General features: G+C 39.7%; 2 protein-coding genes across 3 annotated transcripts; one reads left to right on the top strand and one right to left on the bottom strand.

The window, feature by feature from the left end:
- Window positions 1-14: 14 nt before the first annotated feature.
- Window positions 15-6,909, top strand: COX20 (cytochrome c oxidase assembly factor COX20). The gene is made up of 4 exons (XM_074316852.1): window positions 15-174; window positions 5,648-5,762; window positions 5,869-5,932; window positions 6,642-6,909. The coding sequence occupies exons 1-4, from the start codon at window positions 133-135 to the stop codon at window positions 6,778-6,780; spliced, it is 360 nt and encodes a 119-aa protein (XP_074172953.1). The 5' UTR covers window positions 15-132; the 3' UTR covers window positions 6,781-6,909.
- Window positions 6,910-7,590: 681 nt separating this feature from the next.
- HNRNPU (heterogeneous nuclear ribonucleoprotein U) lies at window positions 7,591-25,520 on the bottom strand. Of its 2 annotated transcripts, XR_012490876.1 has the most exons (16): window positions 24,655-25,520; window positions 23,637-23,748; window positions 23,475-23,548; window positions 21,333-21,472; window positions 20,752-20,851; window positions 20,228-20,340; window positions 19,664-19,927; window positions 19,274-19,393; window positions 18,737-18,865; window positions 18,479-18,647; window positions 17,949-18,203; window positions 17,473-17,657; window positions 17,117-17,188; window positions 11,194-11,264; window positions 9,061-9,165; window positions 7,591-8,425 (listed from the first exon to the last, which is right to left on the bottom strand). XR_012490876.1 is itself a non-coding variant. In XM_019730865.2 (14 exons), the coding sequence occupies exons 1-14, from the start codon at window positions 25,286-25,288 to the stop codon at window positions 16,588-16,590; spliced, it is 2,421 nt and encodes an 806-aa protein (XP_019586424.1). In that variant the 5' UTR covers window positions 25,289-25,520; the 3' UTR covers window positions 15,538-16,587. The 2 variants fall into 2 exon arrangements, 1 of the variants encoding a protein (XP_019586424.1); XM_019730865.2 differs by lacking the exons at window positions 7,591-8,425; window positions 9,061-9,165; window positions 11,194-11,264 and adding an exon at window positions 15,538-16,641.

The following is a 25,520-nucleotide window of genomic DNA, read 5'->3' on the forward strand; positions in this document are numbered from 1 at the left end:
CTAGGGAGCAAAAAACGTTCCCTAAAATGGCGGCCTGCGCGCGTGGGCGGGGCGGCGCGTGGCTGGCGGGGCTTCCGCTCGCGGTGGCCCTCGGCGGGGCCTGGGCGGGACTGGAGGCGCCAACTCGTCCTCATGGCCGCAGCGCCGGAGCCCGGCGAGGCCGGGAAGGGGAAGGTAACCCGGGGGCGGCGGGGCGTGGGAGAGCGGGGCGCGGGCGGACGCTTCGTCAGGAAGCGGCCTCACGAGCTGGGAGGCTCTGGGCCCGGAGCACGTGTCGGCTTCCCTGCGATCGGTGGGCTGGAAATTTACCGTGTCTCCCCCTCCCCAAAATTTTTGACCTTGTTGCCATGACAAGTGACCAAAACAAGGGGGCGGAGGGGACCAATACTACTAATGACTTACTGCGTGTCACTATAAAACAGCTAATACTGAATCCTTTGGCAAGAAAAAAAGCACGGCTTTGCACTGTAACTTGCTAGTAGGTTTAAAAGCTCCCTGAGGACAGGTGTCTTTGAGGTTGTATAATTCACGACACTTAACATGGAGGGATCCGTAAACGCTGAGAATTGGAAACTCGGTTGTATTCCGGTGAAAAAAAGCAGGACCAGATGAAAGATTCTTTTGACGTTAAGCTTGCTTTCTCTCCATCCAGTGGAGAATGCAGTATTGTAACGAATAGCTTCCGCAGCTGGTATTCGTGTCTTCTTGCTCTGCCCTCTCCAGTCCACCTTCCACAATTGTCAGGTGTGCGCTAACGTACGAACTGGGCAATTCCACCTCTGCCTAAAATCCAGTCGTAGCAGCACATTGCGTCCACCTTGGCCTCTAATATAAAAGCCCTCCCTCCACCTCGCCCCCCACTGATCATACGTTCCTCCAGATGTACTAAAGCTTTTAAACGGGGCTCTCTAGTCTTGCCCTAAATCCCCTCCTGACTCCTCAAAGCAGACTGGGGTGCTTCTGTCTCCATCTCCCCTGGCACCTTGTACAGAGCTCTAGCCATCATTTTATTATACCGGAAGTTAATTTGTCTCCCTTTTCCTCTTGGGATCTTGAATAGAACTTTTATCCCTTTTGTATCTCTTCACCTTTGGTAGAAGGTAACTGCTGTCATGCAATGGTCATAAGGATGGTTTAATCCACTGAGAAAGATTTCAATGAAAGAAAAAAAATATTTACCTATTTAATTGGCTCATCATTAGCAAAACAAAATACTGTAAAAGCCCTGTAAATAAATTGTTCATGAAACACTAGTACCTATCAAAGTTCATCAAAGAGGTAATAAAATTATTAGCAGCCCAGGGTAATGTCAGAAAAGGAAGCCTGCAGTTTTTAAAAAACTTGCAGTGCTCATTCCACTACAATCCAGGGATTGATTTTTAGAATCAGCAAACCTAAGGTAAAAACAGGCAACTTATCAAGGTAGCATACCTGATAGAACTAGCCCTTAAAAACTGCCTTTCCTCTGCTCACTTTGCTCTGAGAAACTTAAAAAAAAAAAAAATAATACAATTTGGTATATGCCTACCAGGAAAGTGCTCTAGGTAAATTCTGAATTTATGAATTCACCCATCCAAAAAAATATTTACAAAGTACCTACTGAGTGGTAAGTACTAAACTAGATGCTAAAGATGATAAATGGCCTTGATCAAAACAGGCAAAATCCCTGTCCTTTTCATTCACATTCTGTTGGGGGAATCAAACAAAAAGGAAATAAGAATTTCATTTACTGAACCAGCCAGGCAAAGATCAGGGAGAAAGGTAGTTTGTGCAAAGCAATAACCAGCTAAGCATGTTAGAGGAATGGCCAGTGTGCCTAGACTAGAGGACAAAGGAAAGATGGGGTACAAGTGGGGGAGGGGTGCCCAATCACATAGGGCCTTCATACCAGTACGTAGTACATATATTATCCTGAGCATATCCAAAGGCCATGGAGTGATTAAAAAGAACAGTAGTCATCTAGGTGGAATCAAGATCTTTTAAGACTGTGACAGAGGATGGTAACTTGGTAACAGCAGTGAAGGTGAGAAGTGCGTGGTTCAGCTGTATCCTTCCAGACTTGCTGATACCTTGGGACATGGGTTTGACAGAGAGGAAACAAGGATGACTCCTAAGTTATTGGCATTAAGACTGGTTAACTAGTAATGCCTGAAAAGTAATTCTAATTTGGAAATACAAGTTCAAGGTGCTTCTTAGACATAAAAATGTCATCAGGCAGATGAATATGAGACTAAAGTTTGAGGGAGATCAGTTTGATTCCTAAATTTGTGATCACATAAATGGCATTTAATTGAAAGCCTTGGGACACCTAGAATTAAGGGGGGGGGCGGGGGAGAGGCATTTTAACGTTTAGATGTCATCAGAGGGACAGCAACAAAGCTGCCAGAAACGGCCAGTGACAGAAAACCAGGAGACATTGTCGTATTTGAAGACAAATTGCTTCAAAAACATTATTGTGCCATGTGCTGATGTAGTAGAGTGCTATGGATTTTGCAAAATGAGTCTTAGAACCTTGCCATTTCAGTGGAGTGTGGTGGGGGGGGGGTGAAGGCCTCATTGAAATGAGTTAAAGTGAAGGTGGGGAGGTTTGTAAGTGCAGCAGCAACACATAGGTCATTGTTTTGCAGTGAAAGGGAGCAGAAAAACGAATGGGCATTTAGAAGGCTTGGTGGGAAGGGGTGTGAGGGGTTTTGTTTTCAATGTTTCTAGGCTGGAGGTTATTATAGAGGAAAAACAATGCAAACGAAACAGTCCTGGAGTAGTCGAGAGCAATCTACTGCAGGACTAATTTTAAATGGGAATAGGGCCAGTTCATGCTTTGCAAGAGGACAATGTGGGCATTGAGGCAGATACATTTGGCAGTGGGAAATGTGGCTCTGATTTGATCTGATCCTTTTCCTATAAGTTAAACTGGCATTCTGGCTTAGAAATCTTTTGAGCTTCCCTTAGCTCCATCAAGGTGAGCTGGTAAAGCTTTTATAAATCTAAGCTTAAACATATTAGTCTACCAAAAAATTAGTCTAAAATTTCCTTAAAGAGCTTAAATTAGTTGTAATAAATTAAGCCTGAACTGAAGTCTGCAGACTTGGGGAATAAAGAGAAATGTTAATTTCCACTTCTGAGACTCTACAGCTCACCTGGGGAAGACTGGGTCATCATTCAGCATTCCATCCTTGCTCCTGAAGTCATTTTGGTAATCACGCCTCCACTTCACCAGAGGGTGAGAATGTAAAGGCAACACTGGTTTTCATTCTTTGTTCATCCTTAACCCAGTTTTGATACAAATTGTAGATATACAAGTATGTATTTTAGTCCTGTTACTTCCTAGATGTGTGACCTTTGGAAGATGCCTCCTCCCTGAGCTTTTTCATCTCTACATAAACCCAAAGGGTTAATGATGCAGTGGAATTAAGACTGATGGGGAGGGGGTCAGGCAGACCTCGCTTCCACTCTGCCAGCATTCAGTAGCCTTCCAGTAGACCCTGAGCCTGGGGGTTCAACTATCATCTCAGAGAGATGAGAACTAAGTATCAGGGATGTGAAGGGCTTTAGACCAGCATAGTTTGTTAACTCAGGCACTGACATGAGACCAGTGAAGTCGCAGGTGGGGTTGACACATGCATCTATGTAGAATGTTTAGCGGCAGCATCCTAGGCCTGTCCACACACTGGTTCTAAGCATGTACCACTTTAAGATAAGCACTGTTTCCCTTACCTGGTAGTCATACACACAAAAGACCTTAAGTTTTTTTTACAGATTCCAATGGCCCATCCCACAACTGAATCAAAATCTGAGCGTGGAGTTTGAAAAATCTCTTAAGTTACCCAGCTGGCTTAAACACTATTTGGTATTTTGCAAGTATATTTTATACACTTAGTAAAGGACTGGGTTGACAGCATTTCGCCCAAATGCCCCAAGAAATGTTTGCAGATTCTGTTGTTTTCTAGGGTGTGACACCATGACTCCATTATGGGAGGGAATCCTTTTCTTTGCCCAAATGTGAAAGGCACACCTTCTACCTTGTGGCAGAAGCCACTGTTCTCACTTGCTTCTAGGACCTGATGAAGCTGGCACCACTGAACACCACCAGCCTCTGGCCCTGGCATCTCCCCAACACCCCCAGGGAAACAGGCTGGTCTGGAGGTGGGGCCTTAGTCCTGGACTAGAATTCAGAGTCCAGCGTTCCCTGTCTGCAGAGAGGCTCACACACCCACCCCCATAACCATTCCACTGGGCTTCTGAGCTGCTAGGGTAAGAAACAAGTTTTTTTGCTAAATGAAAAACCTAGAAGTGAAATAAAAATCCCCCAACCTCTTTGTATATGAAGACATGTATTAAAGAACGTGCAGAGCTAAAGTCTGCAATATTAATGAACACTTTCATTCATGAAGTAAATGTGTTAGGTGTCGGGGGAAGGGTAGCAGGGAGAGGCAAAGGAAAAAACTGGAATAGAATGATCCACGAGTACATGATTTTTGCTTTATTATGAAACAAGTCACATTTGTCTTTTCTGGCAGAAGTTTGAGCCAAAGAAGAAAACACATGAGAAAATACAATCAAGAATGTCTTCATGTTTCAATCTTTAATCGGACTTGTCGCTGTCCTTCCCCCATTTCTTCCAATCTATTTTCTCCCTTACCTCGTCCTATAGATCCCTCCCCCTTCAGCTTGAAGTCCCGCCTCCACTACATTACCATTTAAAAAGTGTAACTGTGAAACCTTTAAATGGACAAATGGCTTCCTTTTAAAAGCTACATTACCGAAAACTTGCATGGAATCAAGTTTTAGAAAACAGTATCCTAAGGTTTTCTAAATCTTTAATAGAAATACCTTAGTGAAATGTGACTGTTTTTTCTTAAACGTCTGTCTTGCGCTCCCCAAACCTCTAAAGTCCAGTTAAAATGACATTCTAAACATATTAAGGTGGCAGTGTTTTTAAATCAGGAGAACAAGTCCATAAAGTCAATGAAAACTAGAAAAAATTTAAAAACCAGTTTAGCACTTGAAGGAAATTACCACCCAGCCCAACCCCCATTACAGATTAAGGGCAAGCTAAATACAATCAAGTGCAATTTCATATCACAGGCAAGGAAACAGACCAGAAGAGGTATACTGCCCACGTTCTTTCTTTACATAAAATATTTATTCTTACAAACCACAACTGATGTTCACCTCATAAACACCAATAAAATCTAAAGTCATTGTTAAAGGAATTTAAAGCAAACAGCACTATATTAATATTATAAGCAAACAAGGTTAGATTAATTTTAATAATCCCATGTGTGCTTCCCAAATTATTGGAAACAAAATTATACTGTTTTAAGTTTCAGTGTACTTAATTTCATACATGTTTAAAGAGCTCATTAAATGTGCTCAATTCCAAAACCAGTCGATTAGCAAATTATGGTTTAACACCATAATTGAATTAATTTGTGTGTGTTATCCTACTTGGTCAAATTCCCAAGGTTTCCCATTTTAAGATTCTGACTGTTGTGATTGTATATGAAAAGCAGTTCATTAAAAAGGCAATGTAAACGGATTCATGGTTGCCACATAGCATATATTCTAATTTAACCTTTGCCAAAGCACCTTGACCTACCTACCATATTTTCTTGTTCAGTCTAGTTTCTTTTTTATCTTATCCTAGCCCTTTAAGCTCCTAGGAATTTTAGATGTCGAAAACATTCCTTGTGCACGGGACTCGATATTATATGGTTCATTAGGATCTGCTGTGGCTGGCCTTGGACATTTTTTGTTAACGAGTGAGTATGTTTTTCTCTATGTATAAAAACACCTCTGTGTGTAGTGAACAATTATTTTCTAGATGGAGTAATAATTAATGACAGTGGTTGTGCTTCTTCTCAACAGGTAGAATTAGAAGGTCATGTGATGTTGCAGTAGGAGGATTCATCTTGGTGACTTTAGGCTGCTGGTATGTGCACATTACGTATTCAAGAAGATCCATGACTATAACAAGGTTTATCTAATTCCAAAGTACATGCTCTTTTCAGAGCAATTTCCCACTGAGAAATTGCCACACTCAGTTGTTTTGTTTCTTTTTTTTGAAAAAAAGATTTTTTTAATAGGATTTTTAATGGAAATTTCTTACAAAATGATATTGTTGGAGTGCCTTTATCTTTTCAATATGTACTCATATTTTCTGCCATTTGTCAAGTGAACAGATAACTGCATGACATTAGACATGCTGTTACTACTACACTTGTAAAGAAGGCTTCATTTGATCTTACCCTCATTGCTCACTTCATGCCTGCCATGGTGTCTCACATCTGAAAGGTACTTTCAGAATGTTCACAACTGATACAGCATGGATGAATCTCAAATACATCTTCTTGAGCGAAAAAAGCTAGGCCCAAAGTACATACTTATATGAGGTTCTATAAGCAGAAACTAAGTAAGGTAATAGGAATCCTCATTTTACATGAAACATACCTTAATAATAAATGTGTTTATAGCTATTTTTGACACCAAACCACCTAAACATAGCACTCCAAATTAGAATGGTTGTATTTTTAGTTTTGCAGTACTCATCTGTGAGTATTTTGAAATTTTGTTATAAAAGTCCAAATTAGTTTCTGTAAGAATTTTATGTTAACGACTTATTCATGTTCTTTTCTTACAAGGTTCCATTGTAGGTATAATCATGCAAAGCTAAGAATACAGGAAAGAATTGCCAGAGAAGGAATTAAAAATAGGATTTTATATGAAAGTACCCACCTTGATCCTGAAAGAAAACAAACCAACGGGAATGGCAGCAACTGAGCAGAGTCCCAAGCACAGAAACCCCAATACAACTCACTGAAGTCAGTGAGAACAAAGGGAGGGCAACTATGTAAAACATTGTTACCTACCTTGAAGGCTTTCAATCAAGTAAATAAAGGATAAATTGCAGTCTGTTTTTTTTAAACTTGTATGAATACTTACAAACTTATTCTAGCCCTGTAACTATTGCCAGTATAGCACATAGTGGATTTGTCATACTTAAAATAAACCTAGTGCTCAGCATGCTTAGAAATTTCCTTGTAATAAGTAGTGAGTATAAATGACAGCACTTCAAGAAATCACGTCTCTCTGGGTTGGATTTTAAAACTTGCCTTAAAAACAAAAACACAACTGTACTACTACTGTACCCTGTTAAAAATGAGGGAATACTTCCTGGCTTCTTAAGCCAATGACAGTGTAAGATTTAAATAGATTGTATCACTTTGCAGTTACTTAAAAAACATCCATTGCTTGACATTATTCTTCCATTTCTTACAGCAGTAAGGAGTTTATCTACCCAAACTCTCTATTTTTTTTGGAAGTATGCAGGGTTCCAGTTTTTTCAAAACAATTTCAATATGCACATTGCATGCAAAAAGTTTCAAAACTTGTTTGCTTGGTGCAAGGGGAAAAACTGCAAGATTACTACTTACATAGTATTACACTGACATAAACAAGAAAGACATTTATAATTCAGTCGGCTGTCGTAATGTTTTAAAAGCACCCAACATCCAACTAAATCCACAGCATTTATTCATTCAGGAAAAAAATTCTCCCTTTCCAAAGCAATGAAATTATTTTGTTTTAATAAATATCAACATTATTTCTCAAGAAAATCTTTTAAATAAAATACAAGCTAGAAGTCTTGCTAGTTAAAAAACGCTAAATATGATTTTTTTAAAAAGAGACACAGTGGACAGGATTATGCCATTACTGGTCCTGTTACTTGATTATCATGGTGAACTAAAGAGCCAAGGGAGGAAGGTCCTGAAACTTGCTTGCTCCAGTTCAGCTCACAAGAAACAGCATTTCCACTCCCATGTCCACCACTCGTGGCTGTCATTATGAGGGTTAGTGTACACGGGCTACGTGGTTTGCCAAATGCCCCAACTACTAGCGAATGACACTGTCAAGCACATACCTTAAGAGATTTTTATTGATCCTAATCATCTGGCAGCAAACGAAGGATGTAGACATTGATTAGGGAAGGTTATTGAAAGGAAAATGCAGTTTGCAAAAACATCTGCCCATTCTGACACCAATCAAAGTTGAGTGCAGTCTATGTTATTCAAACTGATTGTGACCAAATAATTGCGCTAAAAATTCTATGATGTGACAGTCACTTGTGTTAAGAGGTAGCACTGCCTGAGTGGGGGAAATTGATGCATATTAATCAAATCTGATTTTAATAAGCTGTTTGGGCAGGCCACTTATGTTCTCAGCTTCAGTTTACTCATGTATGCAACACATAAAACCAGGCAATTGGATTAAGTAACTGAAGTCCCTTCTACCTCTAGCAGACTATGATTACATCTTACCCTAAGTGAGAAGAGAAACACCTCTCTTGGCTGGTATAAACGTCCAAAGGCCTTTAACAATAACAAGGTTTCATTTTCACAGCAGAATGATTTCATCAATTGGAGACCTGGATAAAACAAGTTGTGACATACTTGGGTTAGTTAAGTCATTAAGTTTACATGATTAACACTTTGTATTTTCTTCTTTAGTAAGATGTTACAATATATTAATAACTACTAGACTGTGTAACATATTCCAGGGTCCTTATCACACAGCTACTGGACACACCTCCCATGACACTTCCACTTCTCACCTTTCCAGTCCAATCCATTTCCTCTGCCATCCAACTTCAATTCCAAACCAATTCTATTTCCAGTGCACCTCTAGCCATGACCTGAATTCATGCCTTTGCTCAAACCATTTCATTCCCCTTTGAAGGCCTTTCTACTTCCTGTGTGTCATTTTTCATTCTCTTGCTAGTCGCTAACCTCTGGGAATTAGAATCATCTTCTCATTTAGATTCTCACACCATTTCATCTATTACAGTAGTTGGCAATCTCCCTGGTCATTGACTTGTGCTACAAGTAGAGCCTAAGTTTCGTATCAAGAACCCTGTCAATTTTTAGCTCTACATTCCCAACCAAGTGTCTGTCACAACAGTTAATACATGCTAAACTGAATAACTAAGCAAGTGGAGAGTCCAGGTTCCTTCTCATTCAAACACACTTTTAAACTGAGGTTTTAAACTGAAGAGTAACCTACCTTCCAGGCCCACTAGGAAGCTCCAAGCCGCACTGCTTCCTTCATTGTTCCATTAATTCCGAAATTTCATACTAGGTGACATAGCAGTAGGTACCAGCTAAATAGCTGATTAAAATAGAATTGTGCTCATTAGTAGTTTTAGAGACTTTGGGTGGCTTATCTATACCTACTTTGTTAAATCTTTCTAGTGCTCTAAGCATTCCCCCCTTCCGTCACCCCTCCCCTTTGTTTTTCCTTGGCTACTTGCTTTTACATCTCAGTAAAAGGACCTCAGGGAATTAACTACAAGCTTTTTTCTGGATTTGTGATTTATATTGACCAAGTTGGGCAACAAGAATTTTGACTATTCCTAGTACCATTATTTGATTTGCAAGCATCTCTTTAGTCTACGTACCTCTACTCCATCGCTGGTTTCCCTTTGCTTCGATTACATAATGCGAGGAGGTCTACATAATAAATTCAGGATTCCTGTTTATGCACTTTTCAGCAAAGAGCTAGGGATCAAATAGGGTTTGAATCCTTCTATTCCTAGATAAAAATCTGTTGCGGATGGGGGTCAAGGCACCCCTTTAAAAGTCATGTTAATGTATACACTGCTTTGGGTAAGCAGAAAACCTTAATAAGGAAAGTAGAAAAATTAAAACGATTGCTATAATCATTTTTAATGGTCTTCTAGAATATTTTTGGAAGCACCTTAAAGTATGGTTCAGTGGTCATCAAATCAGGTCAGTATAATATACCAATATCCTCTACCACCCAAATACTTTGTACATTAAGTTCCATCTTTAAATTTTTCTCTTAAGAGAAGATTTAGGGACAAACTTATGTAGGTCTTTTTCAAAGGATTATTTTAGTTTGTAACATGAGCACTACAGATTGTGTTGCAAATAACTGAGTCTTCGACCACTGCATTCGCCTTCCTATTCACTTCCTAAAATAAGGATGACTTTTCCCCCAAGTATTTCTACCTTGAGAAAGCTACCAGTGACACTGAGCAAGGACTAATTTTAAGGTTCACTTTGTAAGTTTAGATTATTTTAACAGATGGTATCTGTCCACCTTTTTCCTAGGAATAACTTCCTAAGTCCCACCTTTAAGGGTTCAAAGTAGTGTGTGTGTATGTACTGGTTTCTTAAAGGATGAGTTTCCACAGAAGCGTTTCTTCCCCTTATATTGTGAGGACGAGTCATGTGAAAGTGAAACATGTGTTACTGTCTGAATCCAAAGCTTATTTTGGAAACAAATGTTTTTGTAATTTTATGGGTTTTTTCCTCAGATGAATAGTTACTATGATTTTCACCTTTTACTCTGAAATTGAGTTGTCTGCTCTTCAGAAGCCATTAGATTGTTTTTAGTTGACAGAGTAGAACTCTATTTCATTGAGCAAACCCTGACAGCTTCATTTCAAATCAGTAGAGCACCCAAATCCTTTTATTTCACTAAAATACATTCTCCTGTAGTACATAATGGGAAAAATTAACTTCCTCTAGGCTTCGAGTTTTCAAACTTCAGGGCAACAACAGATTACATGCTCGTCCATGGCATAAAGGTCACAATGAACCTTCTTGTTCCTTCTATTTAGAATTTAAACTTATTTCCTAGTTGATTTTATGTACTTTGACATGAATTTGTATCACTTCATTATCCAAAAGGATCTCAATCATTTTTTCCAAAATTTATAATCTAAAAATAATTCTGCATTCTCTACTAAAAATTTAGTAGAGAATGCAGAAAGATTCTGGGAAACTAAGGACAGGTGTTCTAATTTTTTTTGCATTAGAAAACTTAAGTATTTAAACTTTACCAGTAGGGAGGGCATTAAAACATGTCTTGCAAAAAGTGAAAAACAGGAGGACTAAATAAGGACCTAACCTTAAAAGGACTCAGCTCTATTTGCATATACATTAAACCTATGCAACAGGACCAACTGCTAACACCACCACCAAATACTTGACTTCAGGTGTGCAAAGGAGAAATTAGAAAACTTTTTTCCTATTTTAGAATCTATTCATCTGGTTACCAAATTTCTCCCATTCCCCATCTTTTTAAAATAAAGGGAGTTTTATTTAAGGTGATCCTGGAAGCCCAATGTAACAAGTGTTAAATGTACAAGCAGCAATTAATTTGGAATACCTATTGGAATCACTGGAACACACTTAGTTGGGCCCTTTTACTCTTCCACACAGCACATTCACATGGACAGACTAAGGAAAAGGAGATGAAATTTAAATCAGCACATTTTTTTTTGCTTTATTACTTTTCAAAAAATAGTAAAGTTGGAACCTTTTATTGTATTTGAACATGACTTCCATCTCCCTCAACTAATAACTTTAAAAAATTATCCTGTTAGTTGCCAGATAATCCCCCATCTTTCTTCCGAAGTATGGATTTTATGGCATCCTCTCTGGATGCCTTAACACTTTAAAGCTTTTATGTCACGAGTTAGATGTCTGTACTGGCCACCACACTGTTGTCAGTGGCTGTTTTTGCTTTTAAAAATTTTCTGTCTGGTAGTAATTTGTGGCAATGCTTCTCAAGTGCTTGGCAAGCACAGACTGTTTCACTGGACAAAACTAATTTTATTTCCTGTAAGATCACTGACTTGAAAGGATGGCAGGAAGGAACATGCCACATAGTTGTGTTTCAGTGAGATGCTATGTTAGCTCTCCAGCCTGTAGTCCGTGCATCTCCTCTAGTAATGCAGATACTCAGGCGGGACGTGCTCAGGAGTAACTGCTGTGCCACTGGTACCGCACACTGTCGTCTTAACAGTGCATCAAGTAAGGGACTAAACCTTTCTGTCCATTTCTGTATTTATCTAGACTGTTACTGCCTCTTCAATTTTGACTACAGTAGTATCTCATACCCACAAATCCAGCTTTGTTTAAAAGCAAAACCCCTGTTCCTTGTCAAGATGCAAGTTAATGTTGAATCCTGGCATAAAAAGGGAGAAAAAATTGTATTTCTAGGCAATAATTAGATAACTACAAATTAAACACATAGTTAAGTTCCTTGTCCCAATAACTCACCCAACCAAGCAGTGATTACTGATATCCTGGCCTGTCAGTTACCTGCAACATTTAACACTGGATCTACAATCACAACTAAAATTCCGATTATCTACAAAAGCCAAAAAAAGTTACTTATTCAGCGCTCCACGTGGACAGCCCATTTTCAACCTAACTGCATTATGTTATTCTTTGAATAATTCTAGGTTAACATTAATATCTTCCCACCTATTTCCAATCTACCATCTCTTACAGACTAAGTCCCTTGGGCAAGTTAAACATATTCCATCAGCTGTATTTTTAGTCAGTTGACTAGGATGTGAAAGTCTATGTCTATCCTTAATGTAGGTGCATGCAGTTGGCCATTCCCACCTACTTAAAGCTTTTGAGCTGCAGCTGTCTGCATGGTTCAAACTAAGTGTGACCCTCAAATAGTTTACATATTTAGCAAAACCTAATTACACATTAAGGTAGGTTACTTCAACTGTTCCATTTCACAAACACATACGTAATTTAAACTTCAGAATGACACTTGGGGATCCTTGGTTTTCCTACTGCAACACATTCAAGGCCTACGTACTACATCAGTATTGGGCTCAGTTCCAAAATAATTCTTGAGGGTTTATTTTAAATAAAGGCTAGTAAAATGGGTTAATAAGACAAAGGTCACCTCAATGTGAGTTAGCTAGCTGAGGTATTTTAAATATTTGTCTCATAAACATGTACTAGTAAACATAATAGTACTAGGTCAAAAACGGGGGATTAGAGCAGCCTAAATAGTCAAACACTAACCTGGCCACATCTCTCACCTGCAGGTTTTAGTGTAGAAGTTGAGGAATGACAAGGCCAAAAAGAAAACTCAGATTTAAAAAATATGCAAGAAAAAGGTTGGTATCAGAAAGATTATAGTGCAGTTCTATTTTTAGGTTAAGTTTAGGCAATTAGTGATCTGAAGATACTGTGGTTTAATGCAAATTGCTGTCCCTTAATGCATTGCCAGGCTGCAACATACACAATCTTGCTTTTATTACTAAAATGTTAAACCTAAAAATATGAACAATGACTAAGTTTAGACTCAAACCATTTCAAGACTTTTAGGGGAAAAATGGGTATACAAAGAGTATCGTGTTCATCTTTCCAGAATATTTCAATGAGTATTCTGGTGGGTTGGATTCTCTTACAGGTTCCATATAGTTGCATGTAGGGAGTTACAGAAAATGTTATGTCTAAACTAATACCACAAACATCTGGATTAATAGAGAATGTACGTTTATGCCTTCCTTAGAATAAGCTTAATCTGGTTTGGCTTTTTAAAAAATCATTTACACTCATAGATTGACACTCAAATCTTTGTGACATGTCTACACCACTATTAAAGCGCTATTAAAGTATTTGACCCTTTTCATTTGTGCAATTGGGACCTATTATAAAAATGTTCCTGAGATAAAAAGCCAATTTAGTTTACAAAAAACATGTCACTCAATTCCCACAACTGAGGCAAACGGTAAATACAGAACATAATCTGTCCATGATGCGAACGCCCCAGGTAGGTGAAAAGCATACTTAAAATACTGCCACCTTTCCTTGAAAAATTTTAAGTAACTTTTCAAAGAAACGTGTCTAAGAAGCTTTTGTATCTTGTTAGTGCTGAGGACATCTAGTTTCGTATTCCTTATTTCAGTAAGGATCTATCCAAAGCAAATGAGCTTATTGTTTTGTGGATTTAATATGGCTTGTCATTTCAATGTCAAATTGACTTGACTCTTGCTTTTAAGGTTTCATCTTGTCTGGATATTAGAGCCAGAAGCCTTTTAGGTCAGAGCGTCACATCAAAGGCTAGATATGTGTAACAAGATGTAACCTACCAACAATAGAGAACTTTCTACATCATGACAGTTCAAGTTACTTCATCTTTTCTATCTTACAGCATTTTTTTCTTTCCTGATTAACCTCTTTATGCTGTTTCCACACTACTGTAGCTGACCAATCTGATCCAATTCTTGATTTGGGATGATAGGTGTTAAACATCTACCTAACTTTCTAGAGAAAGGCACAGCAATCTCACAGATGAGTTTTCTCTAGGTATAGTTGGGACATTTGTTCAGAACTATACCTGTTATGTTTATTTAGTGTTTTGCTTGCCAGAGGGCGGTGGGCAAGGGGAGGGGTGAATAAACCAAGTTTCTCATTCATAGCTCTTATTCTGCCAAACTTGGCATTTCTTGTATTTCTCACTTTTGCTTGCTATTTGGTGCATTCCCTCTTTTGAATTTCTTAAATACTTCCTAAGATTATTTCTTTTCGTGCAAACCTAGACATTAGTATTAATTCTGATCTCGATTCTACTCCTTAAAACTATTTTCCTGAACAGCACTGTTATCTACCCCATTTCTCTTCCCCAAACTGTCTGGGCTACACAGCATGACAAATCTACCAATGTTATCTGGCCATTACTTTCCCACTGCAATTAATTATTAGAATACAAATTCCTTAATAAGCAATTTTAAACTAGAAGGTACTTAAGATTGTTTTCAAGGCAGCTACCTAAACATTTAAGGATAGCTAAACACTGATCAGCAACAAAGTTTGAATTCCCCCCTGGGTGTTAAGTCTACGCAATCCTGGTAATAACCTACACTGAAAAGTAGCTCATGCCAATGACTGCTAGCAGGAAGCTAACTACTAAGATGAAAGTCCTTGAGACACTGCCTTATAGTAAGTATTCTTAATGGTGATTCTAAGATTAGCCCTTGTTCTATACACTTCTCAACTGATCCTACACCATAATCTAAAACTCAACTCCAACTCAGCTTGCACCAAGAAAATTCCTAGTTGTATAAATGAAAAATCTGATTTCAAATGGCTAAAACAAAAATCTAAGCAATCAAATAGACAAACCTAAACTTACCAGAAGCAACTCAAAACACCAATAAAACACTAAATTTTAGTTCTACAGTTTGACTCCTGATTCCTCACTTCACATTAGTGAGGTTCCTTTAGATTAAGTGTTCTGTGCAAACCCAATAAAATTACAGTTAGGGGATCTAATGTTATCACAGCTACAGTTAAGTTAGCAGTGTTGTGTAGTAGTGAAATCAATGACTGGCTTGCATGATGGCTTCTAAAAGCATCTGTTCCCAGAGTTTTATGTATTATTTATGTATATAAAATAATCAGTTGAGGACAGCCATTAGCATTTTGTAATGATCAACTGCGTGTTAACTTCTCCCAGACATTACCTTTTTCCCCTCGTTAGATGTTAAGTCATCTGCGGGGGAGGGGAAGGGAAGAATTCAACTTTACTTCATAATTCAATTGTCAGCATACATTTAAGTTTTTAAAACCTAAATGTTCCAAGTACAGAGTAAAGAATAAGCTGTCCAGAAAGCACACACTTAAATTTTCTCCTCTTGGGAGTTTTTATATAAAGGGATTTTGAACCTTGATGGCGAGAATCCCAAAACAAGAGTAAAATGAATTCTTTTTATTGCAAACAAACGTCTAAATTAATTTCTCCACCCACTTTCTTTAGAAAGAAAAAGAAATCAGCAGGCTAAGGAGATACCCATTCAAGAACTGACATGATTAAAAATTAAGATATAAATGGGTGACTCACAATTGCATTAGCTTACAAAGATGGTGGAGGTAACTACTACAAGCACACTAGTTATACAGTATTTTGTGGGAGAAGGGCATACAGACATAGCTAACTTCATATAGATCCCATTAGACAACTGGATTTACAACAAGATTTTTTAATAAGAAATGGGCAAAGCCAGCTTTCTTTTCAGAATCAAAATGCAGAACAAATGGAAAAATTATGGTATTTAACCTTCACAAGTTTGAGCCTCCACAATAATGCAACCAAGTTTTACATTTTTAACAGCCCTTCTACATACACTCCATCTTCTCTATGTTGGTTCCAAGTTTTATCTTCATTCCATTATGCCAATTCCACTGTTGTTTAAAAAGAAAGACTTCCCAGTTATTGTCAGAAACTACTGTTTAGCTTACCCCCTCCACTACTCAGCAAACTAGAGAGAGGATGGAGTGTAATATGAGCAGTACAGAGTCTTATGCAATTCATGAGGACCACTTAGTCCTTACATGAATCTGGTTGCTAACATTTCTATTATATTGTGACAATGACTCCCGACTGTTATCTCTGTGAGAAATGGGGGGAGTAAATTCTTAATAAAAGACACCAGGTACAAAGCAACATTTTACTTTTGTGATAAAAAAAAAGTCACATTTTACAGATAAAATGTAGAACCCTGAAATACTGACACATTCTCTTATCGTGCACAATGCTGAGGTTCTCTTACGATTCACTTTAAAACTGCAATTAAAAATGTACAAAAAAGAAAAGAAAAAAAAATCAACCCACAAAGCTTCTAAAAAAGGAACCCGCAGGCACTTCCTCTTGTGGAATGTTTAAAAAGTTAGCCTACTAAAGAAAACAGTCGACTTCTTGTGAAGGTTTTGGAGAAATATGTATCAGTTCGTTTTATTTGGGTATTCAATAATATCCTTGGTGATAATGCTGACTCCATGGCTTCTGACCCCAGAATTGCTGTAAGAGAAAATTTTTTTTTTAAAGAAAAAACATCAATAAGCCACTCAAACTGCTTTTAGGAAATGACAATGAATCTAATTCAGAGTAATTGCTGGAAACAAATTTATACCTGTCATACCTCTGATTTCTATCAAACCAGATTCAGTTAGTATTAATATCCCATTATTATCAATAGACACATTACAAAAGAAAACACATCAGGACTTGGTTAGTTTATACAATTAAAGCTAGTAGTAAAAAGAACCATATGTATTAAATATTATCACTTAATTAAAAACATTAAGGTACAGCAAACTCCAACCTATTTTGCCTTTGAAAGATAAGATTATGGCTACAACTGCAACACAATTCACACTGCCCTGTAACACTTACAAACACTTCAATCCCTGGATAAAATACATCTTTTTGAAGACTGATTCTTCCGAGCTCAAAATACAATTAATGTACATAAGCACGTTAAGAAATTACTTACACCCTGCTGCCACTGGTTGTAGCCCTGAGATTGATTTTTGTAGCCACGATTGTTTCCTCGTCCTCTGAAGTTCTAAAAAAAGAAAAAAAGGGAAAAAAAAAACATGTTAAGAACTCAGAGCATACTTCTTAGGACGTCTGCACCTGGGAGGGATGAGGGAGCACAGAAATGGACAGTTGCTAGTTAGTGCACCTAAAAATCAAAATTAATGAAGTGGACTCCTGTTATTACCATCATTTTTCTTATGTCAATGCAGTGTTCCCTACAATTCTTGCCGAGGCTAGGCAACAGAAGTCACATCTTTTCAGACTAATTTATACTGATAATCAGCGCCTGCGGGGCTTGGACATCATTACCTGGTTGTAGTTCCCTCTGTTGGGCATTCCACCTCTGTTGTAGTTCCCTCTGTTTGAGTAACCACCTCGGCTGGGGAAAACAGGGCCACGAGGGTATGGATAGCCAATGCCACCACTTCCACCACCACCACCACCTCTCTGTGGCATATTGCCCCTCCTGTTATATCCACCACGATTTCCAGGAGCTGAAAACAAGAAACATATAGTTTATGGTGTGTCGTGCCTCCTTTACACGACTCAGGGTTCTTCTGGACCATACCTCTATTTTAGGAGAAAAGTAACGTTTTGTTTAACCCATTCACACAACCTATGTGGTATGTTACCAAATCCCATTAAGACTTTCAAATAGTCACTAGGGCAGCTAGAATCAATATGAGGAACAAATTTCCTGTTCAACTAAACATATAGGCCCCAATTAGAAGAACGTCACTCGTTTCAACCTTGAACCAAATAGACACAACTCCAAGTGAACTTGCCTCCTCCTCTGAAGTTCCCCCCACGCATATTGAAGCCACCGCGTCCTCTATGGCCACCGCCTCTGTTAAACTGGTTCTTGCCACTCTTATTTTTATTGCTCTTCTTTGAGCCAGTGTTCTGTTTCTTTTCTGGTGGAAGAGCCTTTTTACTTTCTTCCTTGTACTGCTCCAAAAGTTTTTGAGCTTCCTCCTTCTGAAGTTCAACATAGGTTATTTCATCAAAGCACTCAGCTACCTCTGGCAGCGTAAAATTTCCTACAAAGAATAAAGTCAGACTGACTTAAAAACCCACTACACACATTCACAATCCTTCAGCCTAATTCTTTAATGGCTTTAAGTTTTTCAATACACATGACAACACCTACTCCTAGTTTAGTAACACTTTTTCCCTAAAAGTAGAAATAAGCCAAACACACTCATTTAACAAAAAGTAAATACAGCTCCTGAAACAGTATTATTAGCAGAAAATGTAAGTTTACAGATATAAGCCACATAAAAAGATTTAACATAGTAACAATTAAATTCCATGCCTTTCATTTTGAGGACTGCATGTTCTGGTAAGTCTTTTCCCTCTACTTCTGCTTTCTTCTGTGTCCTTTGCTTATAGTCTTCATCCTTTGGGCAAACTACAACAGCTTTTCGTTGAAAGCCTGCAAACAGGCACATTTTTCTCCTCTGGGCAGCAGCAGACACATTTGTCTTTAAAAAAAAAAAAAAAAAAAAAGTTAAGTAGTTTATATACCAAACCCAATTTTCAGTTAGTTTTCAACTTCCAAGCTACAGCTTACCTGATCCAGAATGAAATTTCGCTTCTTACGGGCAGCAATTTCAATAAACTTTCCGAGACACTGTGGAGCTCTCTGCAACAGCGTGTTCAGTTTTCCAGTATCTGCCATTTGCTTCTTAAAACCTGCCACCTATTTTTAAAAGTTAAAAATTTCCTTTGAATGTCTGAATCTCAAGCTAAGCTTCATATTAGCTTAGATCTATATGGAAAGCAGGCATTTTAAATGTTGCCTTTTCCCAACTATTGCTACAAATAAAGTCAGTATCACCTAATAAGACCCTATATGCTATTCAATTTCTTTAGCTGCTAGATGTTGAGTTCAAGAAATTCTTTAGAAAAGGCAACGAAGCCTAGTCATTGAAAGGCAGTTTACCTTACAGATAAAAAGCCCACACTTAAGTAACCAACTTAACTTGCCCAAAATCCTATCTCTAAGATACTATACTGTCAAAATAGACAAGAACAGGCAAAAGAGTTACTCAGAATACTTCCCAGTCTTTTAAAAATGCTGAGATCCTGCCCTAAACATTTTACTTACCATCATTTTATCCATTATGGTATTTGTTCCAAGAATGTTGTATTTGCCAGGATTTTCTGCCGCATGTTTAGTAACCCAGGTAGTTTTCCCAGCTCCTGGCAAGCCAATCATCATAACAACCTACAATGGAAAGAAACGTTATTTCACTGTCTAATCATTAGAAACCATGTAGTAATTTAAAAAGTATTCTCCCAGCCCTATAACTAAGTAATTTTTGTGGGAAATTTAACACTCCACATAAAGGGAGAAGGTAGCTAAGAAAAATTACGGAGCAACAGAAATGGGACAAAGTAAACGAAACAGACCAATCGCCTAGCTCTTTTAAATGTCATTTTTGTCAAGTAAATGCAATGCTCAAATGCTTAAAAACAAACAAAAAAACCCACTTACTTCACAATCTTTCTTCTCTTCAGGCCCCTTTGGACCTCTAACTCGGTCCTCTAAGGGGACATTCTGGATAAAAGTATAGTCTTCAGGTATTGGAAAATATGGCTTTTCCTTCTGACCAAAATTAAATTCAACAGCACAGTTGTGGCAGAGAACATGCGGAAAGAGTGGCCGTCCAGCAAGAACTTCCTTACTGATTTTAAAGGCAACGCCAAGATCTTGTCCATTCTTTGCATAGGAGAGTTCTACTTCATCACTTTCAAAGTTCTGTTGGGGGGGGGGGGAATAACAGTTTGAATCTGCTTCCTATAAGCCTGCTAAAAAACTTTAAAATTCAAATTAGAAGTGAAGCTTATCCTGTGGAAAATATTAAGAGCTTTCTGATAGTCACATACAATGAAACACCAAATCCAGAAGCATAAACATTTAGATAAGACTAAATTTTCAGGTCAACTTGATGCTAACTAGTTTTTAATCAAAATGAGTTAGTGAATTCTGACAATCATAGCTTTAAAAAGAAACCCTAGCTTATAACTTGCCATTTATAAAAATTTAGCTATGACTTACAGCAAAACACGTAATCACATCATTTTCATCAAACTTCTCTCCATAATCTTCAGTCTCACAGTTGCATGTTTTTATTCCTTTTAGGGAATACCCATAAGAAAATTCTTCTTCACCTAAGAAAATAATTAACTACCATGAAGTCTACTTTTCAAAACAATCCAATGACCCACATATTTTAATATTCAAGTTGTAAAGTTCAAGAAAAATGACTATATAGCCTAATATTCTTCTTTAACTTTATACCAGATATGCAATTAATGAACTAGGGAGGTTTTATACTTATAATTTAGTTGACAAATTGCATAACATGGGTAACATTCTAGCTTAACCACTGACCATAAAACAAGTAACCACAAAGAAAACTAAAATCTAGCCTGCACCTACTACATGCTAATGTTATTTATCTCATTAAAATGTTAACAGAACGGACAGAAACGGGCAAGTTTTGGAATGCCTTCTACTGTAACTACTGAAATCAGACCCTAAACACTCATGAGCACATGGTACTCAAATGGAAACTTTACCAAGCAACATTCCACTTGTGGTTAGAGACCAGCCAATCCGAACTTCATGTATGTCAATATCTTTTGTATATAAATGCCTTACTGGGATCTTCTCTGTAACCTGAAAGTCAAATCATAAATAAGTAAACTAATCCAAAAGATAAACCCTGGAACCCTGGTTTATTTTATTTGAGTCACAGGCTAACTCTTCTCTGGCTACTAATACAAAGACACTCACCCTACCCCAGTTTCCTCCCCAACATTTACTAAGAACTTAAGGGGAAAAAAAAAGAATCATGCAAGGGCTTACTCGAGTAACTAAAAATTGAAAAGGTCTAAGTACTTGGTTGATTCACATTTCAAAGAACAGTTAATGTTTAAAATTTACATATTCTCAATGCTCAATTTTTTTCCTCTGGAACAAAACCAGGAGCCTAACTGAATTTTTAAACAAGTGGTGAGTCTTTTCAAGTGCCCAATAAAACCAAACAAACAAAAACCAGCACCCGTAAAATACAAAGTTCCACAAACACCTAATAGTGTCAGACAAATGAAAACTCACATAGGTTATTTAAAAAGTAAAATCACAAAATTGCATTTACCTTCATTTCAAAACAGACTTTGCCTTTTGATACACCATAAGATGCCCTTCCTCCAGCCCAAAGAAAAGCAAAACTTTCCATTGTAAGGGAAGAAGCACTGAGGCGATCTCTTGATATTTTAAAATGTAGATCACAATTATCTGTAAGTATACCAAATACCATATTATTTCTTTCAACATCCAACATAAACATATCTGCTATGTAGACAAAACTTGGTTATTAAAATTTTCATTCTAAATGCTGTATAGAACGTTTTTACAGACCATGCTGTTCTAAATTTTCACTTTAAGCCCCACTCCCACCAAGTCACTCTTGTTGCCAAATTATGAACTAAAGTGTAAACTACCTATATAAAACTGAGAAACACCGAAGCTCAACGTGTATTCTTATTCTAAGTATATAAGATAATCAAGACAATGTGACATTTAATACATACCTGCTCTGCTCTTTACCTTGATTTAGAGGCAAGCAGTAGAGGATAGCAGGAAATCAAAGTGAAGCATGCCAGACCAGGTAGAATTTACCAGTGCCACAATAAAACTGAAGGGAGGCCATGACCAAGTATGTTTAAATAGGAGTCTGAGCTGTTGATCCTGCAGGGGCTCTAGATCCTAAATTCTGTTCTAAAATTTGTGAAGAAAGCAACCTCAACCTACAAAGCACAAACCTGGTGGTTGTCTAACCCTCTTACTACTACAGGACTTTAGGTCTCTTTCCCCAGGCTTGCCTGTTACTCAACAATGCAGGATTATCCACTTCCGGGATTATCCAAATCTTTAACCTTTGGGTCACTGGCTTATTAGCATGCACTTTCCCCAGAGTTCTCACTTGAGAGCTAAAGTTAGACAGCTGTTTTCTTAAGTTTTTATCTTTGAGAGAAAAGCAAATCTCGAGTTTAGAACTGCCCTTAAATTAGCTTTGCTCTTAAAATTCCTGACCATTATTGATAGAATTTTCAATTCGACAAATTGTGTTTGAACCCAACATTACACTTATATATTCCTAAGTCATCAACTAAAAAGCCTGTGTATTTTGTAAGTGTTAAATACCTTCTCAAATCACCACTTCAGTATCTTGCCAATACCTATAGTTTATATTTAAGCAACTGAATTTAACATAAAACTGTCAAATCAGCTGACTACTTTTCCATGTGCAGTTTTTTAAATAAAGACCACTCCACTACCTTACTAGGTGTAAAGGGTACTCCGTAAAACATCAAATTTTACACTTACATTCTTACATACCTGAATAAATACAATTTGTATTCAAAACATTAAAAGTCTAAGCTTCAACTCCCTAGCATCTACAGGGCAGGTTGACATCTTATTTTTCGAACAATGATTTCTACCTTTTGTTCTGCTTAATCACTGAAAGAATTGTACATTCTGATCATATACTAAACCAACAAAATTTCTTTGTGATAAAAAGAATTACAAATCTGACAGCCATGGCCCATTTAGAGGTTTGCAATACTTCCTCATACTCAATTGCAACCCAACTGGGTAAAGTAGCAGTATTTACAGCGCTGCCATTGATTGATACCATTCGCTGCTGAAGAAAGCTAGTGGCCCAGTGATAGCCCACTGCTGCTGCCCCAGGTCTTTGGAAGAAATCAACTTATGTTAAAGCAGCAGCTACTGAACTGGAATTGAGAACAAAAGAGCAGTTATTGAGAAAATAATATTACAATCTTTTAGTATAGGGAATATACTTGTGTGCTAATGGGAGAAGTCATTAATAAATATTTAGTCCAAATAGCTCACTTAATATAATTCCACACAAAAAATGAAATTACTTTATAGAAGCAGCCCATAAGGACAAGTTATAGGTAGTCTTACAAGTTTCCATTAGCTAACTAATCAAAATTGGCATTAATTTTACATTCCTACAAAGGAGAAATTTCAAGTAATAAAAAATATTACGAAATTGCTAGAACCCGTAAAACTATCAATACAACACAACTGCTGCTATACTAAGTATTAAGGTATCAGAATGTCATCATCTTCCTGCCTTTAAAAACCTGTTTCTTCTACGTTTCCTGCATTATAGTTCAATGTTACATTACGTTTTCTAACATTTGGAACCCCAAAATTACAGCATCTGACAATTGAGGGAGGAAAGGGAAGAAGCAGCTTCACTTACAAGTATCAAGACAAACCACTGTATCATCGAAGTGTTCATCTTCTTCTTCAACAGGTGGCTGAGGAGATTTGGCTCTGAAAGACAATATTGTCTCCTGATACAGCTTTTCCCACCAAAGAATAAAGAATGAATGACAAGTAAAACTAGGTGAGCGTCCTCTACCTGCTATACTTGTTTTCTTCAATGTACTCAAAATATCCACGGCCATGATCTTCCCGAGGTCGTTTAACACCTCTCTTTTTATCTCCGCCTTTCTGTTCTGTTTTGCCGTCTCCTATAACACACAACACCCCTACTTAGGAGACCAAGCCGCAAACACAACAGAGAAAACCCTTTTGTTTTGAGACGCAAAAAAGCTCGACATTCCCTTGTTCCTTTCTGGAAGCGTTTTCAAACAACGAATCAAATGAGAATTCAAACGATCATCTTAGAATAGGATTGAAATTAGTGACGCAGCCTAAACACTACAAATTTTGCCAGTCTATTGGAAAATTCGAGAAAGCTACTGAAAAATAGCGCCGCACAGGCCGAGCCCACGTGCATCCCGAAGAGAGTTCAGGAAGGCGGGAGGGGCAGAGCCGAGCCCGCGCGCCCTCCCCTCCCCTCCCCCACCCCACCCGGGCCCGCGCTCCCCGCGGCCGCATTGTACAGATCTTCCGCCCCGCTCTCCCCACCCGGCCCCTCCCGTCGGAAGTGACGTCACGCGAGCCCCTGCGCTCCTTGCACAATACCGCGGCCCAGAGCCGCCAAAGCGCGCCCGCCCCGGGCCCTTGGGCCTCTCCCCTCCCCCCGAGACATGTGCCCGCACCGCGCGCACGCTGCGCGGCGGCGCCACCGTGGGCCGACGGGGCTCCCCCCGCCGCCCGCGGCTCCTCCCCCTCCAGCGGCAGCTGCAGCTCCCCTGGCTCTCGCGCCACATAATGGAGGCGCTGCCACCACCGTCACACACACCAAGCCCGAGGCCTCACGGCTAATCCGGGATTCCCCGCGCCCCTCCTCCACCACCACCCTCGCAGCGGCCCCCGCCCGGGGCTCCCTCCCCCCGACGGGGCTCCGGCAGGCCTAAAGCAAGGTCCACACCCGCGCGGGCCTCCTGCCGCGCGCAACGTTACCACGCAGCACTCACCCGCTGCCGGAGCCCCGGGGCGACCGCCGCCTCGGCCGCCTTCCGCTTTCTTACCTCCCGCCTGCTGCTGGCCCTGCCTGGCCCCGGGCGGCGCCACCGTCACGGCGAACAGCGAGGTGGGGCCGCTGCTCTTCCCCGCGGCCTCCTTGGCGGCCCCGCGCTGCTGTTGGGGCTGTTGCTGCGGCGTCGCCGGCGGTTGAGACTGCTGCTCCCCGTGCCCGTTCTCGTCGCCCGCGCCTTCCTCCTCGTCTCCGAGCTCATCCTCCCCTTCCTGGAAACCCTGGTCGTCGCCGTTCTCGTCCTCCGAGGCGGCCTCCTCCTCCTCCATCGGGCCCGAGTCGGCCGCCCCCGCGGCCCCATTCTCCTCCCCTAGCTCCATCTGGTTGCCATCCAGGGCGGCGATCCCTTCCTCCTCCTCTTCCTCCTCCTCCTCCTCTTCGTCGCCGCCAGTCGCGGCCTCCTGCTCGAGGCCTGCTCCCGAGCGTCCGGCGGAATCCCCGCCCAGGTCTAGGCTGCCGTTCCCGGGCTCCATGGCGGGGCGGCCTCCGGCCTCCTCGTCGTCCAGCGCGGCCTGGAGTCGCTCCATGAGCTCGGCCTTGAGGCCCTTGTCGGAAAGGCGCCGCTTCTTGAGCTCCTCTTTCAGCTCCGACACCTTCAGCTTTTTTACATTAACAGGCGAGGAACTCATGGTGAGGGCCCCGATTCACCGCTAGGCGCTGGCTCGAACTCGGCTCCGCTCACTCGGCCACTGGTGGCGGCTGCTGCGGCTGCTCCTCGGCCCGGGCGGCGGCTGCGGCTGGAGATGGGTTCGTGCTGCAGAGCGGACCCGCCTGGTGTCGAACGGCGCCAATTCCTTTCACCGAGTTCGCGAGGGAGACGCGGAGACTCGCCTGGCGTGAGCGAGCACGCAACGTCCTCTC

Source organism: Rhinolophus sinicus, linkage group LG12, assembly GCF_036562045.2.
Source record: "Rhinolophus sinicus isolate RSC01 linkage group LG12, ASM3656204v1, whole genome shotgun sequence".
Classification (NCBI taxonomy): Eukaryota; Metazoa; Chordata; class Mammalia; order Chiroptera; family Rhinolophidae; genus Rhinolophus; species Rhinolophus sinicus.

Coding starts and splice junctions, on each gene's coding strand:
- HNRNPU (XM_019730865.2), bottom strand. CDS start 25,288: ATGAGTTCCTCGCCTGTTAATGTAAAAAAGCTGAAGGTGTCGGAGCTG. Junction 20,852..21,332: donor AAGTCTGTTTTGAAATGAAG/GTAAATGCAATT, acceptor TTTGACTTTCAG/GTTACAGAGAAGATCCCAGT. Junction 17,189..17,472: donor ACAGAGGGAACTACAACCAG/GTAATGATGTCC, acceptor TTCTTTTTTTAG/AACTTCAGAGGACGAGGAAA.
- COX20 (XM_074316852.1), top strand. CDS start 133: ATGGCCGCAGCGCCGGAGCCCGGCGAGGCCGGGAAGGGGAAG. Junction 175..5,647: donor GCGAGGCCGGGAAGGGGAAG/GTAACCCGGGGG, acceptor ATCTTATCCTAG/CCCTTTAAGCTCCTAGGAAT. Junction 5,933..6,641: donor TTGGTGACTTTAGGCTGCTG/GTATGTGCACAT, acceptor TTTTCTTACAAG/GTTCCATTGTAGGTATAATC.